Raw genomic sequence first — 16,293 nt, 5'->3', positions numbered from 1 at the left:
CTGAAATTAATTGCCTTTCAGGTTGTATTTTCTCATCACGGAAACCTTCTTTTCCCAATTCAAACCATGTGGGTTAAAATGAGAAAACAAAAGCCAAAACGGCTCTCCACACCCAAAAGCTCCTTCTGTCAGAGATCCTAGTAGCCCCGGGAGAGCTGTTAGAAGTCTGAGAAGGATTGGTCATCATCGCATACCATACATAGGTGGAGGGCTTGTTATTCTCAGTTTCCCGCCTATGAGAGGATACCCCTATTGTTTCTGAAAATGCTGACCGGGACCCACACTTTCAACAAAAATTCCTCTACCCCTACAGCAGCAGCAAAAGCAGCAGCAGAAGCAACAGCAACAGCAACAGATAAGTGTTTTGATGAATTGCGAGATGGATAGGGCTTGAGTGCCCCCAGCCCTGCTGATACCAAATGCCTTTAAGATACAGCCTTTCCCATCCTAATCTACAAAGGAAACAGGAAAAAGGAACTTAAAACTCCCTGTGCTCAGACAGAAATGAGACTGTTACAGCCTGCTTCTGTGCTGTTCCTTCTTGTCTCTAACTTGTAAACAAGACGTAGTAGGACGATGCGAATGGAAAGTCACAAACCGCTGGGTTTTTGAAAGGATCCTTGGGACCTCATGCACGTCTGTGGAAACTGGATGGAGAGATTTGGGGAAGCATGGACTCTTTAGCCAGCTTAGTTCTCTATGGAGTCAGCTTGCTCCTTTCTGGTAAGGTTTGGCTTTATTTTTTTAAAATTAGTATTTTTAAAAACAGAGTTAGTGACTTCTGGTGCTCTCCCCAAATCTCATCAGTGCTGATTAACAAGGGGTGGCTGTGGCAAAGGCACCATTTCTCTGTGAGTCTCCAGCCAATATGTGTGGAAGGATTGAAATGCAAAGTCTCTGTGGCATGAACTGATTTTGTTAGAGTTTGTCTTCTGGGTGATTGGCCCCTGTGTTATAAACTCTTTGAGGACCGATTAAATCACCTTATTTGAAGAGATCTCCTTACTATCATGCATTATTTTCCTGCTCCTCATTCTGGAGTGTTTTTCTTACTGATTTTTTAAAGAACAAACCGGTTTTACCTGCTTTAAAGAAAATCTTCAGTAAAAAATGAAATTCATGCTGAGAAATACAGGGGCCCTTTAAGCAGTGTATAGATTGTCAGTCACTGTTTTAAAGAGAACAAAAATGCTTTTCTGTGAAAAGATTTTATATCTACATCCTATTTTAAGCAAATTAATGAAATTGTAGGCTTTTTTTTTTTTCTTTCTTGTAGTTAGGGTCAGGGAGATTGGGGCTATTATAATTTTTGTTTTAGTTTTAAAAATGTTTGCCATCTAGTAATTCATAAAGGGTTTACTGGCCCAATGAAGCAAAAATTTAGGCAGTTACCAAGATCGTTAACACAGGAGAGTATAGAAGCCTGTTGTAGAGTGGAGGAATGGTTGGCCAGTATGTTTGGATTTAGTGTGTTTATTGCTCAGATACTCGAGATAGTGGTGTGCCTCTGTAGCTCACGCAGCCTATGTGACATAGGCAGAAGGCAGTATCCAAACCTGAACTACAGATCCCAAATACATTATCATTGTCATCAGTCTCTTTTCTTCCGTTTGAAAACATTCTAATTATAATGAAAATTGAATTGATATTGGAGATAAATTTGGGAAAATTCACTAAACTTCATGGATATAGGCTATATTAATAGAATTTGATTCAAGTATACATAAGTATCTGCTATATTTTCTAGATGTTTGAAATATTTTAAATGTTCAAAATACAATCCAATTAAATAACAGAGTTGAATACAATTTGTTTTATAGCTCTCAACCAACATATTGAGAATTTAATAATATTTTTAAAAGTAAGAATGTGTAACACAAGTTGCTAAAAATTAAAGATTTTAGGTGGCTTCAGTATTTATATGGAAATTGTATAATGTTGACTTCTCCAATAATATGTACCTTTAAATAATTACCATGATTCCATTTTTGATTTTCTTTTTTTCTGAGTGCCATTATTTACCAGTGACATGAAATCTGAAACTGATTCTATACCAGGAATTATAGTGATGTGAAGCCCAGATGTCTAGAGTTTCTCTGAGGTACTTTATAGGTTAAGTAATACACACACAACAGTTTTCATTCACTTTTTTACCCCTAAAGCAACTATGTTATAGCACTGTGCAATACAGGCTTAGAAGAATTGTCATCAAACAAAAAGGTCATGTGGCCGAAATAGTTGCTCCATGTCTAGACCTTAGATCCTTGAAAAAAAACAGCACTGCCTTTAAAAGGCAGAGGACCAAGGGAGGAAGTAGGTCATATTCTTGTTAGGAAGGGTGACACTAGCAAGGTTAGTTTCTGAGGTAGGTCTGTTGTCTAGATTGTAACTTGCATTCCTAGTCTAAGCTTCCATGAGCCTGACTGCTCGAGGCTTGGTAATTGCAATGAGGAGAATCCAGCTAGATCATGTCCACAGCCATAGGAGCGCATTCCTCTAGTCAAACTCCTGGTAGACTACAGCAGTGGAGCAAGGCGCTTATGGCTTACAGGTTTATCTCTCTAGTCCAGTGGGTTGTTTCTCATTTCTTTTTTCTGAACCCACAGACTGAAGAAAGAAATGCCACTTTTTTTCAGTGAAGGTGGCTCTGGATGGCAGAGTTGCTGGCCCATAAAATGGCTGCAAGAGGTGTGTAGGTCTCGGAAGCTCCTCACAAATATTCCTAGATTCTGTTGCTTTCCTTTCTGACTTGAAAATCATTGCTAACTTCAGGTTTCAAACAGTTTCTATTATATTAGCTTTTTCCTACTCTCCTATCCTCATCAAACCAGGCTGCTCTCTTTAAAGAGTTGTATACGTAGAAAACTAACAAAAAAAATCACTGATTTATCATAGTATCTTCTACATGATCAACACTGATCTAATAGGAAGTCTCTAGTCTCATGCCTTCATACCCCTTTTACTGTGTCACTTGACTTTTTTTTTTTTTCTTTTGAGATGGAGTCTCGCTCTGTCGCTCAGGCTAGAGTATAGTGGAGCGATCTCGGCTCACTGCAACCTCTGCCTCCCAGGTTCAAGGGATTCTGTGCCTCGGCCTCTCAAGTAGCTGGGATTACAGGCACCTGCCATCACCATGCCCAGCTAATTTGTTGTATTTTTAATAGACACGGGGTTTCACCATGTTGGCCAGGCTGGTCTTGAACTCTTGACCCCAAGTGATCCGCCCGCCTCGGCCTCTCAAAGTGCTGGGATTACAGGCGTGAACCACCACGCCCGGCCTTGTCACTTGACATTTTAAATAACAACTGGATTCAGAGATAGCAGACATCTTGTCTGGAGTGGCAGAGGAAACAGTTGTAAGGTCAGGGAAGTGCTCCCAGATGAAACCTCCTTGTTAGGGCTGGTCTCGGAAGGCTAGTGTCAGGTCTGAGTAATCAAGGGTGGAGGTCTGGAAGCTGGGATCAGAGACACCCTTTGGAATTATTCTCAGAAGGAGCTTGCTTTTTTCACAGATGCTCCCTTCCAAGCATTGTCTTCATTGTTAGGTCTCAGCATTTCCCTTTCAGCCCTGCCCTGGGAGAGCTTCCTGGAAGAGCCTAGTTCTTCCAAGGCGTCTCTCTAGGAGGGAAGGAGTCTTCCAAGTTCATCTCAAAAGACTATGTGATGTTCTCTGGGGATTTAGATGGGTGGGCTCTAAATTCTTCTGAAATTATCAGTTTGTCTCCTGAGCCTCTATCTCCCCAAAAGATATCTGTGTGATTGTATCACCTGCTTATTCTCTGTAGCTGGCTTACTGGTGAGCTCACAGAATCAGGATTTAAATAGAGTGTTCTAGGCTGGAAGGGTGGAAAACCAAAACAAAAAGATACTGTTTCAAAATAGACAAATGTCAAGTTCTGTGTTTGGGTTTAAGAAATAAATTATGTATATTTAATGTGGGAGAGACCCGGTTTGTTGAAAGTTCTTGTGAATGACACCTAGGTTTTGGGGATACACAAAACTCATGGAAGCCAACATATGCTCTGCTTGCTAAAAAGGTAATGTATAAACTGTAATGTGTTGCATTAGCAGAAATATAAAGTCCAAATCAAAAATGGTAATCACTTCACTTAAATCTACTGCTTAGAGCACATCCATGAAACACTGAAGACCTGAGAAATTTAACAGCAAACATAGCAGGCAAACTGAAGGAGGAAACATGGATTACGAAGTCAAAGCCCAAATTGGATAGCCATAAGCAAGTTATTTAATTTCTCTAAGCCACATTTTTCTCATCTTTTACGGATGAAATACCCATTTCCAGGGTTGTGATGAGAATCAAATGTGATAATGCCTGTGAAATGCTTAGCCAGTAAGAATGCTCTTAATAAATGAAGCTTGGAACCAGACGCGGTGGCTCATGCCTGTAATTCAGCACTTCGGGAGGCCAAGGCAGGTGGATCATGAGGTCAAGAAATCAAGACCATCCTGGCCAACATGGTGAAACCCCATCTCTACTAAAATACAAAAATTAGCTAGGTGTGGTGTTGTGCACCTGTAGTCCCAGCTCCTCAGGAGGCTGAGGCAGGAGAATAGCTTGAACCCGGAAGGTGGAGGTTGCAGTGAGCTGAGATCACGCCACTGCACTCCAGGCTGGTGACAGAGCGAGACTCCATCTCAATAAAATAAAATAATAAATGAAGTTAGTGTAATTAAAAGAGAAGTGTTACCATGAGAACTACTGTGCTAGTCAAGACTGATCTGATCTGCCCCAGGATGTAGGAGAATCATTAACATTCATAGATGCTGTCTCCTACAAAACCTCAGCATAATCCAATCTCTCAAATTTTGTGCTGGCCAATTCCTACTTAATAAACCCAAACACTTTGCCAACTACCCATCTACCATCCCCTCACTTATCCATTTATCCCTGTTTGTATCTTGTCTGTTTCAAGCAGGCCCATCTCCACAATCTGCGCATTCTTTCCTCTTGGCTCTTGTTCATGCTGTTCCATCCATTTAGAAATGACATCTTTCATATCTACTCCGCAAACACAACTCAACTCAATTTGCCTGGGCCAACTCTTCCTCCTGATATTCTTCCCCTAAGTTTAGGCTCCTTTACCATGCAGATTGTGTCTTTGAGCTTTGGGCAGCCAGATTTAGCCCAGTTAGCCTCTAAATCTCTCACAACAGATATTATTTCTTTTCTCATTAGTACATGTATTTAATATTTAGTAATTTTTGTTGAATGGAGTTTTATGGTCACAGTAAGAAAATGTTGGTACTTCACAGCAGACCTGAAAGGAAAAGAGAGCATTGTAGAAAGGATCTCAGTAACATCGAAATAATAATATTACATTGGGCCAGGCACGTTGGCTCACACCTGTAATCCTAGCACTTTGGGAGGCCGAGATGGGCGGATCACGAGGTCAGGAGTTTGAGACCAGCCTGACCAACATGGTGAAACCCCTTCTCTACTAAATATACAAGAGTTAGCTGGTGTGGTGGCGCGTGTCTATAATCCCAGCTACTCGGAAGGCTGAGACAGGAAAATAGCTTGAAGCCAGGAGGCAGAGGTTGCAGTGAGCCAAGATTGTGCCACTGCACTCCAGCCTGAGCGACAGAGCAAGATTCCATCTCAAAAATAAATAAATAAATAAATATTAGGTTGGTGAAAAGTAGTGGCAAAAACTACAATTACTTTTGCACCAACTTAATAGATCAATTTTATATATCTTGTAAATGATACTCTCAAAAGTTTAGCTTATATTAAACGTTTGATGTAAATAAAGTTGAAAGAAAGTTTCTTCTGTTAGGCGTGAAACATAAAAGATATACTCATAAAAGTGGGTCTAACCAAGGCCTTACTTAAGATATGAGGTATTGTACGATTGTTGAATATTATGTATAACATATGCGTATTTTCTATTCAATAGATATTTATTGAGTTATTGCGTGCCAATTATTCATTCATTCATTCACTCATCTATCCTTTCAACAAAAAGAAAGACTTATTGAGGGTTTCCTTTGAGCCATGTACTATCCTGGAAACTAGGAATATAAACAAGGATGAATCATTTTTTCCCCTTGCTAAGCTCACATTTTAGTGGGAAAAATGAATATAGGCAGATGAATTGTAACATGTTGTGATAAATGATTTAATAGAGATACTACAACAAATAAAGGTGTTTACAAAATCTGAGCTTTTCAAGGGCCATAAAAGTTTTTATTGGGTCCAATCATACAAAATGAAATTGCAACATCTGAATTGAGCATAAAGGTCTGGTGCAGTGACTCACACCTGTAATCCTAGCATTTTGGGAGACTGAGGCAGACGAATCGCTTGAGCCCAGGAGTTTCAGATCAGCCTGGGAAACATGGCAAAACCCCATGTCTCTACAAAAAATACAAAAATTAGCCTGGCATGGTGGCACATGCATGTAGTCCCAGTTACTCAGGAGGCTGAGGTGGGAGGATTGCTGGAGCCTGGGAGGTCAAGGCTGCAGTGAGCCATGATCATACCACTGCCCTCCAGCCTAGGCAACAGAGCGAGACCCTGTCTCCAAAAAACAACAAACGAAACCAAATTGAATATAAATATTTAATTAAACGTATAAAAATATGGAATGTCAACTAAAGAAAATGGTATTTTGAAAACAACTTGTAGGTTGATTTTTCTCTCTTTGCAAGAACTCCTAAATAGTTGTGAATATTGCCAAAAGTTATGTCCAGTTATAGTTATCGGTTGCTCATAGCCAAATGATTTTAAAACCAAGATAAAAAGGAAGAGGGAAGAAAGGACTTCCCATTAGAGGGAACAACCTATACAAAGGGGGTGCGTATAAAATAGTAGGGCAGGCTTGAGGAAGCTGAGTGAAGCTGTAATGTAGGGTGAAGGTAGAGAATTAAAATTGGGGTCAGATGACGAAGGGCCTCGTAGGCCATTTTAAGTAGCTTGTAACTCATTCTGTACATGTTGAAATTTAGCAGCATGTTTGTTCCATCATGTCATATATCAGATTTAAGTCTTGAAAAATTCACTCTAATAATAGTTTCCAGAATGGATTAACATGGTAGAGACCATAGGCTGGGACCAACTTGGCCTCCTAACATTCCAGGCAAGAGGACTGTGAGGATAACAGGGGGCTTGAGAGAGGGTTAGGGGGTGAAACTGCAGGAATTAGTGATTGGTTGCATATGGAAGGTTGAGAGGGAAGGAGGAGAATAAGTCATTGCTCCAGCATTCTGATTTGGATAATGGTGGTGCCATTCAGTGTGCTGGGAAACATGGCAGAAGGAATTGGCTGGAGATGGGCTGGGATAGGCAAATAATTATTTTGTTCATGTTGATTTTGAGGCTACATGTAAAGGAAGGTTTTTTGTTTGTTTGTTTGTTTGTTTGTTTTTTGAGATGGAGTCTTGTTCTCTTGCCCAGGCTGGAGTGCAGTGGCACAATCTCAGCTCACTGCAAGTTCCGCCTCCCAGGTTCAAGTGATTCTTCTGCCTCAGCCTCCTGAGTAGCTGGGATTACAGGCACCTGCCACTGCACCCGGCTAATTTTTGTGTTTTTAGTAGAGACAGGGTTTCACCATCTTGGTCAGGCCTGTCTCGAACTCCTGACCTCATGATCCACCTGCCTTGGCCTCCCAAAGTGCTGGGATTACAGGCATGAGCCACCACGCCCAGCAGTAAAGGAATATATTTGTCAAAATTTGGCTCTCCAGATCTGAAGCTCAGAGGAAGGGGACTGGGCAAGAGATTGAGATGTAGAAATCTTTGGTATATGGTAAGTGAAGCCACGGGCATGGATATATTTCAAGATTGAAATGAAGGGACGAGAAAGAGCATATACCCAAAAATTTGATGAAGGAGAAACAGGTAAGGATCTGACAGGAGAAGCAAAACCAATGACCTTCCTATCCTGGGACTTTAGAGAATTGCTGCTGTAGCAGCCACGGAAAGAAATTTTTTTTTTTTTTTAGATGGAATTTCGCTCTGTCGCCCAGGCTGGAGTGCAGTGGCACGATCTCGGCTCACTGCAAGCTCCGCCTCCCGGGTTCACACCATTCTCCTGCCTCAGCCTAAGTCTACCACGTAGCTGGGACTACAGGTGCACACCACCACGCCTGGCTAATTTTTTTGTATTTTTGTAGAAACAGGGTTTCACTGTGTTAGCCAGGATGGTCTCGATCTCCTGACCTTGTAATCTGCCCACCTCGGCCTCCCACAGTGCTGGGATTACAGGTGTGAGCCACCGTGCCCAGCTGGAAAGAGAATTTTAAGAAGACGACAGTAAGATGGGGGCAGCCGAGTGATAGCCTCCAGGCCTGGCAGGGGAGCACCAGCCTGCAGGTGAGTTATTTTACAGAGAGCCAGCTGCACCAGCAGCATCACCAAACCAGAGCTGGAAGGGAGCAGCTGACTTCACTCCTGGCTTTCAGGAAAGGGAATGTCTAAAGTTGCCTCCCTTATTTTTGGAATTTTGAACTGATAACCCTATTCTTACCCATCTGGCAGACAATTCCTTAACTCGCATTACACGTGCAGAATGAGTTTTAGATCTAGCTATGCCCGCTTCCCCCAGCCCCACCCCCATTGCCCCCTGTTGTTCCTTCAGGACTCTGATCATCCTTCCCAAAGGCTGCAGGAGCAGGTGTGAAGACGTGGATGTGCCAGATGGGCAGAGTCCTGACACTTTTCAACACATCTGCTGATGAGAGGGAGTGCATACCCGTTGCTTGGTGGTTTCATGTCTCACGTGATATGGGGGTGACAAAGAGAGGGAGAACATTTGGATTAGCCAAAGGAGCCAGTCAGGCAGGCATGGGGTTGAGGGGCATCGTGGGTGGCTGCCATTTGCTCTCTGCTTGTCACAGCCCCTTGCCCAGGGCTTGACCAGTGAGGTGTATGTGCTGGTCACACCCATCTCAGCAGATCTGTCAGCTTTCCCGCTTTTGTTAAAGGGTGATATCATGCTTCCTGGGGGGAGCACTGGAAGACAATGCTCAGCCACTTTCCTCCAGATACAATAGGCGGAGTCAGGAAGGCAGTATTGACATTGCTGGGGCTGGGGAGGCACTCACTGCTCTGTGGCCATCAGATGGTGAACCAGCTTAACCTTGGCACACAGGGCCTGGGCTGTGCAAGGCGTCTGGCTGCAGAGCCAAAAGAGACTCCACCCTGGGGACAGGAGTGCTTTAGACATCTGGGAATCTGGGATGGGCTTCAAATTCTGATCCCTGTGTCAGAAACAACCACAAAACAATAAGAGTACCAGTAATAACAAAAACGACTACCCTGGGTTGAATGCCTCTATGTGCCAAGTGTTAAATATGATTTTTAATATATCACAACAACTTCGTACAATAGGTATTATTATTTTTTTAATAGACAGGGAAACCAAGGTTCACAAAGGTTAAGTGATGGTTTAAGGTTAAAATGTAGTGACTGGCCAGGTGTGGTGGCTCATGCTTGTAATCCCAGCACTTTCGGAGGCCGAGGCAAGGAGATGGCTTGAGCCCAGGAGTTCAAGACCAGCCTGGGCAATATAGGGAGACCCATCTCTACAAATAATAAAAATATTGGCTGGGTATGGTGGCACACACCTGTGGTCCCAGCAACCCGGGAGGCTGAGATAGATGGATCGCTTTAGCTGGGGAGTTTGAGGCTGCATGAATGTTGTGATCATGCCGCTGTATTCCAGCCTGGGCGACATAGTGAGACCCCATCTTAAAAAATAACAACAGCAAAACAACGGAAAATGACAACGGCGGCCATCCGTTATTTTGGACGCCTAACATTCCAGACTTTCAAGAACTGCCATGCTTTCCCTCCAGGTGATTCTGATGGGTCTGCCAATCACCGGTCACAGAATGTGCCAGCCAACTAACAACAGCAGTTGGTTCAAACAGAAGATGCACAACCCAGCAGGGCCAGTTAGATTCTTTCCCTGGGAATTTATGAACACTTTGAAAGCAAAAGGCTCTCTTTCTTCACTGTATCCCTGGGGCTACCAACTTCACTGACCACTTGAAATAAGCTCGTCTTTAGTACGAGAGAATGAGGCCAATAACAAAACATGGAACCAAGACATGCACTCTGATAGCATTTGAGCCCTGGGTCCAAGGATTTTCAAAACCTCAGCCCTGCCTCTTCCAGTTCTGTGAGCCAGTTTCTTTTATTTGTTCGAGCTATTTTGAGTTAGCTTCTGTCCCTTGGAAGTGAATCATCCTGACTGACTGCATGTCTCAGTAGGAAATGATGGAGACAAGAGTTATAGTGAAAAATGACCTGAAGCAAATCCTGGGCTCTTTAAAACACTTCACTGTGCTGCCTTCCAACTAGTGTTTCATCGTCACCTCAGGCTAGTTCTTAGAAAATGAAGCTAACAGCATTTCTTCATGTGGTTTTGGGGAAGACTTTTAAAAAAAAATAACTTAAAAATACTTAGTGCCGGTGCATAGTTAGCACTCAGTAAAAATCAGGTGTTATTAAGGTTTGCTTATAAATGAAACTGATGTCTCATATGTTACCTTATGCTAGTCCTTTCAAAGCACATTTTCATCCACGAGGGCAGACAACTCATACTCCACGCAGATGAGGCTCCTGGCTTCCCTTGGTGCCCTAAGCCTGGCCTTATAGTGGGGACAAGGCGAGAGAGGCTTAGACCTGTGGGTTCTTGGGCTTCTGTAAAAATGTGGAGAGTCAGGTGGGGAGATTCGTTTCTGTTGCTCAACCAGATTGGGCTCCCAACTTTTTTCTTGCCAGCCCCCAGTTTCCTGTCATTTCTGGGTCTTGACTGATCACAGGCTCTAGGATGATTTGCCATTTGAAGGTTCCCACCTCATTTATCCCAAACCTATTGATTCCTATTTCTTGACAATTTTTTTTACTTCAAGTGGAATCTGCCTCACTTGTGACTAAGCTTGTTGGATTTTTGGACCCATCCTGGTGTCTGTGTGCACCTGCATATGTGTATGTGTGCATGTGGGTGTGCAGGCACATGTGTGAGAGAGAGAAATAGCGCTGCCCCATTTCAGCACATCTTTCCTCTAATTCCACCTGCCTTTAGTCTCAATTCTACTTTGTGTCCAATACCCCTTGCATCTGGAAAGTATGTTATAATCTTCTGGGGTTGATTTAAACCTCCACCTATTCATCATTGCTCCCACTTCAGAATCAAAGAAGAGAGTGGTGGTGGTGGTCGTCGTTGCTTGTGGTCAGCAGCTTTTCAGGAGACAGTCTTTGCCTACCTCACCAGCCTCTTGTGGTTCTCAGTCCCACATACTATGATGGAAGTGTACTCAAGTCATACCAGGCTCTTTGCAGTTTCCAAACATTCATGTTCAAGCATTTGTGCCTTTGTGTATGCTGTTTCCTCTTTCCAGCATGCCCTTGTCACCTCTTCTTCACCTGCTTTACTTATTCATGATTAGAGGTTTAGCTCAGGGGTTATATCTTCTAAGAAGTCTTATTTAACCTCCTTGCATGGATTAGGGCCCTGCCTTAGCCTGAGGTAAAAACATGGCCTGAAGGCCATGGCGTATGTGCAGGTGGATTATGTGGGATAATGATCCCAGCAAGCAAGAGTGAGGGACTAGGGGAATGAAACTCTACAAGGATGCATTATCAAGCTGTCTGCAGCTACAGAAGCCTGGTGCTCCAGACTTTCTGAGGAGCCTTATGAAATGACACTTAGAGCTTCATCTGCGAATGGGGCCAGGCGCGGTGGCTCATGCCTGTAATCCCAGCACTTTGGGAGGCCAAGGCGGGCAGATCATGAGGTCAGGAGATCGAGACCATCCTGGCTAACACAGTGAAACCCCGTCTCTACTAAAAATACAAAAAATTTAGCCGGGCATGGTGGCGGGCGCCTGTAGTCCCAGCTACTCGGGAGGCTGAGGCTGGAGAATGGCATGAACCTGGGAGGCGGAGCTTGCAGCGAGCCAAGATTGTGCCATTGCACTCCAGTCTGGGCGACAGAGCAAGACTCCGTCAAAAAAAAAAAAAAAAGAACTTCATCTGAGAATGAAAAGGGGAGCACTCATCTATTACTATTCCCTTTCTTTGTTTAAGGGTTATGTAGATCTAAGAACCTAGCAGGTTACCACAGGTGAGGAAGTAAGATATTCTTGACTGGGCTCTACGTGAGCTACTTTGAGACTGCACCTGCTCAAAGATCAGAAGTGTCCCTTGCAGCCAGAGCAAAAGCTGGGATGAGGAGAGTTTGCATTGGTGCCTAAGAGGTTTCGGATACAGATACCTTGATACTTGCCTTTGTCCACTTAGAAAGTTTAATTACAATTTACAGTTTACTGGTTGGTTTTGGCCACTGGGCTATGAACTGTGTTTGGCATTTCAGTATTTCCAGTACCTGACATGATATACTAGCTGACAAAGAAATGCTTTAATAAATAGCTTTGCTGGCCAGGTGCTGTGGCTCACGCCTATAATCCCAGCACTTTGGGAGGCTGAGGCAAGCAGATCACCTGAGGTCAGGAGTTCAACACCAGCCTGACTAACATGGCAAAACCCCATCTCCACTAAAAATACAAAAAAATTAGCAGGGCATGGTGGTGTATGCTGTAGTCCCAGCTACTTGGGAGGCTGAAGCAGGAGAATCACTTGAACCCAGGAGGCAGAGGTTGCAGTGAGCCAAGATTGTGGCATTGCACTCCAGCCTGGGCAAGAGTGAAACTCCATCTCAATATAAATAAATAAATAAATAAAATAGCTTTGCTTTGTATTAAATGTTCTCAAGTCAGGGTCACCTTAAGTGTATTGGTATATACTACTGCTGGCCTGCAAGATGGTTTGTATATATATTTCATAAATAAAAATTTATTTTATAAATATATTTTATTTTATACATTTATTTATAAATATACATATATTTTATTCATAAATATAAATTTGTAAAATAAAATATACTTTGGGAGGCTGAGGCAAGTGGATCAACAGAGGTCAGGAGTTCAAGACCAGCCTGACCAGCATGGCGAAACCCCATCTCTACCAAAAAGACAAAAAAATTAGCCAGGCATGGTTGTGCATGCTTGTAGTCCTAGCTACTTGGGACTACAAAGTATAAAAAAAAATTTATTTATAAATATATTTATAAATATATGTATCTATTTTTGTGTCTATAAATAAACATATTTTGCATATTATATACAATATGCAAATTATTTGCATATACAAGCATATTTGCATATGTTTATAGATATATGTACATATGTATGTATATGTATCATCAGTCATGTGATTTCATGATTAGTCCTCGTTAATATGAGGATAAGAAAAAAATGAGTTAAAGATAATGATTGATAGAAAAATTGCACAGGTGGTATGTAGACTCAGTAAGAATCACAAAAGTGATCCATGAATGAATGCAGTTTGGGAGACACTGCTATAATCAGATGAGTTAACCACTCGAATCCTGTCCTTTTTAGAACTGCGTATGTGCTTGTGTGTCCAAATAAATAACATAAAAGCAATTTGGGCATGGAATTAATACTATCCTAGTGACGTAAACAAAGTGAAACAGAGTTTCACGGTGATCCACCTGTCTCAAAGGACCATCTTGGATTCTAATTTTGTTTCTCCCAGGAAACCTGGAAAGTAGATATTTGTTAATAAAATTATAGACAAGACCTTGGGCACAGTGGGCTTCCCTCACAAAAGGCCCAGCAGTCAGTCAGCTAAGCAGTAGGCAGTGCTCATCAGTGGAGAAATGGTTGGTCAGTTCTACTTATTCATTCAAGCTAGCATCTACTGGACCCTTTTTATGTATAGGAATCTGCTAGGCATTGGAGTTCCAAAGATAGTTAAGAGAGGGACTTGAACTCAAGCAGTTGCAGTCTAGTGGGTGAGAAACCCTGCCTTAATAGAGGGAGATGGAAGCATGGAAACTGGAGTGAGCAATTCTGAGAGAAAACGGGGATCTCACCAGGAGGGTGACATTTGAGAAGGGAGAAAAGGATTATGGAAGATCAGTAGTGGAAGTGAGGAGGGGGTACATTTTAGTCAGAGGGGAAAGCTGAAAATTTGGGATAAAAAGTTTAAGAGACTTTTATGCAGTGGTTCTTTGCGGCTAGACTATGGGTATATTGAAGAAGGTGGCAGGGATTAAAAGTGGGAAGAAGGGTTGGAGAAAGGGTAATTTGGTTTGAGATTAACCAAGTGGTCAGGGACAGAGACACTTATAGGAGCCTTTAGGGTATAGGATGAAGCTGTGTGAGATAGTGAGACGTGTCTGGAGATAAGAGGAAGACAACAGGGTAGGTCTGGGAACCTACATCTAGGGGTGATATGGGTAGAGGAAGAGGAGACTGACTATCCTGAAAGGATGAGCCAAGGAAGGAGGAGCTTCAACTATATCAAAAATTGGAGGAAAGAGGCCGGGAGCAGTGGCTCACGCCTGTAATCCCAGCACTTTGGGAGGCCAAGGCAGGCGGATCATGAGGTCAGGAGATCGAGACCATCCTGGCTAATACAGGGAAACCCTGTCTCTACTAAAAATACAAAAAATTAGCCAGGTGTGGTGGCACATGCCTGTAGTCCCAGCTACCTGGGAAACTGAGGCAGGAGAATTGCTTGAACCTGGGAGGCGGAGGTTGCAGTGAGCCGGGATGGTGCCACTGCACTCCAACCTGGGTGACAGAGAGAGACTCCATCTCAAAAAAAAAAAAAAAAAAAAATTGGAGGAAAGAGCAGGCTAGGAAGAGACACTAGAGAATTGGCAGCTAGGTGCTATTGCAAAGCATTTTTAGTGAATGGACAGGGCTTGGGCTTAGGAGAAAGTGGCAAGTAAGGAGGGAGATGGGGTGGGTAAGCATAGATTCCTTTCTGAGAGATTTCTCACATCCTGGTAGGTTTCTATTTCCATGTGCTTTTCTGTAAGCTTAATTATAGGGTGAGCTGCTAAAATGGGTTAGGTCCTTCTCTCTGCCATCATAGGCTCAAGGTACTAAAAGGATATGCAGGGGTGTAAAGGGAATACGGAAAGAGCTCTTCCATCACAGTTACTTTCCTTCCTCTGCATGTGGTCCCTAAATCACCTGAATTAGGGAATATTTTAGTTTCGTAAATACACTGTAATGAGGGTAGGTGTTTTCATGGAGAGTCCACACACTGTTACCTAGAATAACAGAATACTGGAACTGTCAGAGACATAAAAGATTATCTAGCCCAGTGTTTCTGAAATCTCTTAACAGAATATCAATTCCAGGAGACTTGCATAATCTTTGTTGTTTTTGAGTATCACATGGAGCTAATGTTCTATATTTTGAAAAATTCTGGTTCAGTTCAACCTGCTCATTTTACAGATGACGACATGGAGGCCCAGAGAGGTCAACATTTTGTTCAGATTCAGTCAACTCACTAGAGGTTAAATTTCTTCACTTTATTTATTTATTTTTTGAGACAGTCTCTCTCTTGCCCAGGCAAAAGTGCAATGGCATGATTTCGGCTCACTGCAACCTCTGCCTCTCAGGTTCAAGTGATTCTCCTGCCTCACCCTCCTGAGTAATTGGGATTACAGGTGCCCACCACCGTGCCCGGCTAATTTTTTTTATTTTTAGTAGAGACGGGGTTTCACCATGTTGGTCAGGCTGGTCTCGAACTCCTGACCTCAGTTGATCCACCCTCCTTGGCCTCCCAAAGGGCTGGGTGGGTGGCATGAGCCACTGCACCTGGTGAATTTCCTCACTTTAAAAGAGCATGGAAGGCAATGTAAATTACAGCTTAATGCACATAGTGTAGTCAGACAATCTGAGCTTGCATCCCAGCCTTACTACTGTATTGGTTAGTTGTTGCCATGTAACAAACTACTCCCAAAACTCAGTGGCTAAACCAACATTTATGATTACTCCTGTGTTTTTGGCTCATTCAAGGTTCAGCTGATCTATGCTTGACGCAGCTGAGTAACTCTGCTTCAGGTTGCAGCAGCTGGGGAAGCTCTGCTTCTTGCTGCAGGTATGCAGGTTGCCTGGATGACTCTGCACACATATCTTTCTTGGATCAGCGGATCACTCAGGGCATGTTTTACTGGTGATGTGGGAAACACGAGAGGGCTAAGTAGAAACAAGTAAACAAGTGGGGCTTCTTAAGGCCTTGGCTCAGAACTAGCATGTTGCCACTCCCAAAGTGATGTGCCCAAAGTCAAGGGACAGGAAATACGCTCTGCCCACAACGAGGCCAAAGCAGGAATGTGGAAGCAAGGAAGGTCGAAGAGTTGGAGCCAATAATTCAACCTATTATAACAACTACTAGCTTCGTACGGTGGTGCAGCTCACTCAGCTTCATCTGTAAAAT

The 16,293-nt window shown here is 42.9% G+C and overlaps 1 protein-coding gene across 5 annotated transcripts in view; it reads left to right on the top strand.

Moving 5' to 3' along the window:
• The first annotated feature begins 215 nt into the window (after positions 1 to 215).
• Positions 216 to 16,293, top strand: part of TEK (TEK receptor tyrosine kinase) — a 122,285-nt gene continuing 106,207 nt past the window's right edge. For 3 of the 5 annotated variants that reach the window (XM_023203895.1, XM_023203894.1, XM_023203893.1), the window contains exon 1: positions 216 to 723. In XM_023203895.1, coding sequence (XP_023059663.1) covers positions 672 to 723 — 52 coding nt within the window. In that variant the 5' untranslated portion in view covers positions 216 to 671. The remainder of the gene's footprint in view (positions 724 to 16,293) is intronic. The other 2 variants (XM_031934100.1, XM_031934099.1) reach the window with 1 other exon arrangement.

The sequence above is a fragment of the Piliocolobus tephrosceles genome, chromosome 14 (genome assembly GCF_002776525.5).
Source record: "Piliocolobus tephrosceles isolate RC106 chromosome 14, ASM277652v3, whole genome shotgun sequence".
NCBI lineage: Eukaryota > Metazoa > Chordata > Mammalia > Primates > Cercopithecidae > Piliocolobus > Piliocolobus tephrosceles.
The sequence above is the reverse complement of the archived record's forward strand: the minus strand, read 5'-3'. Positions and strand labels throughout refer to the sequence as shown.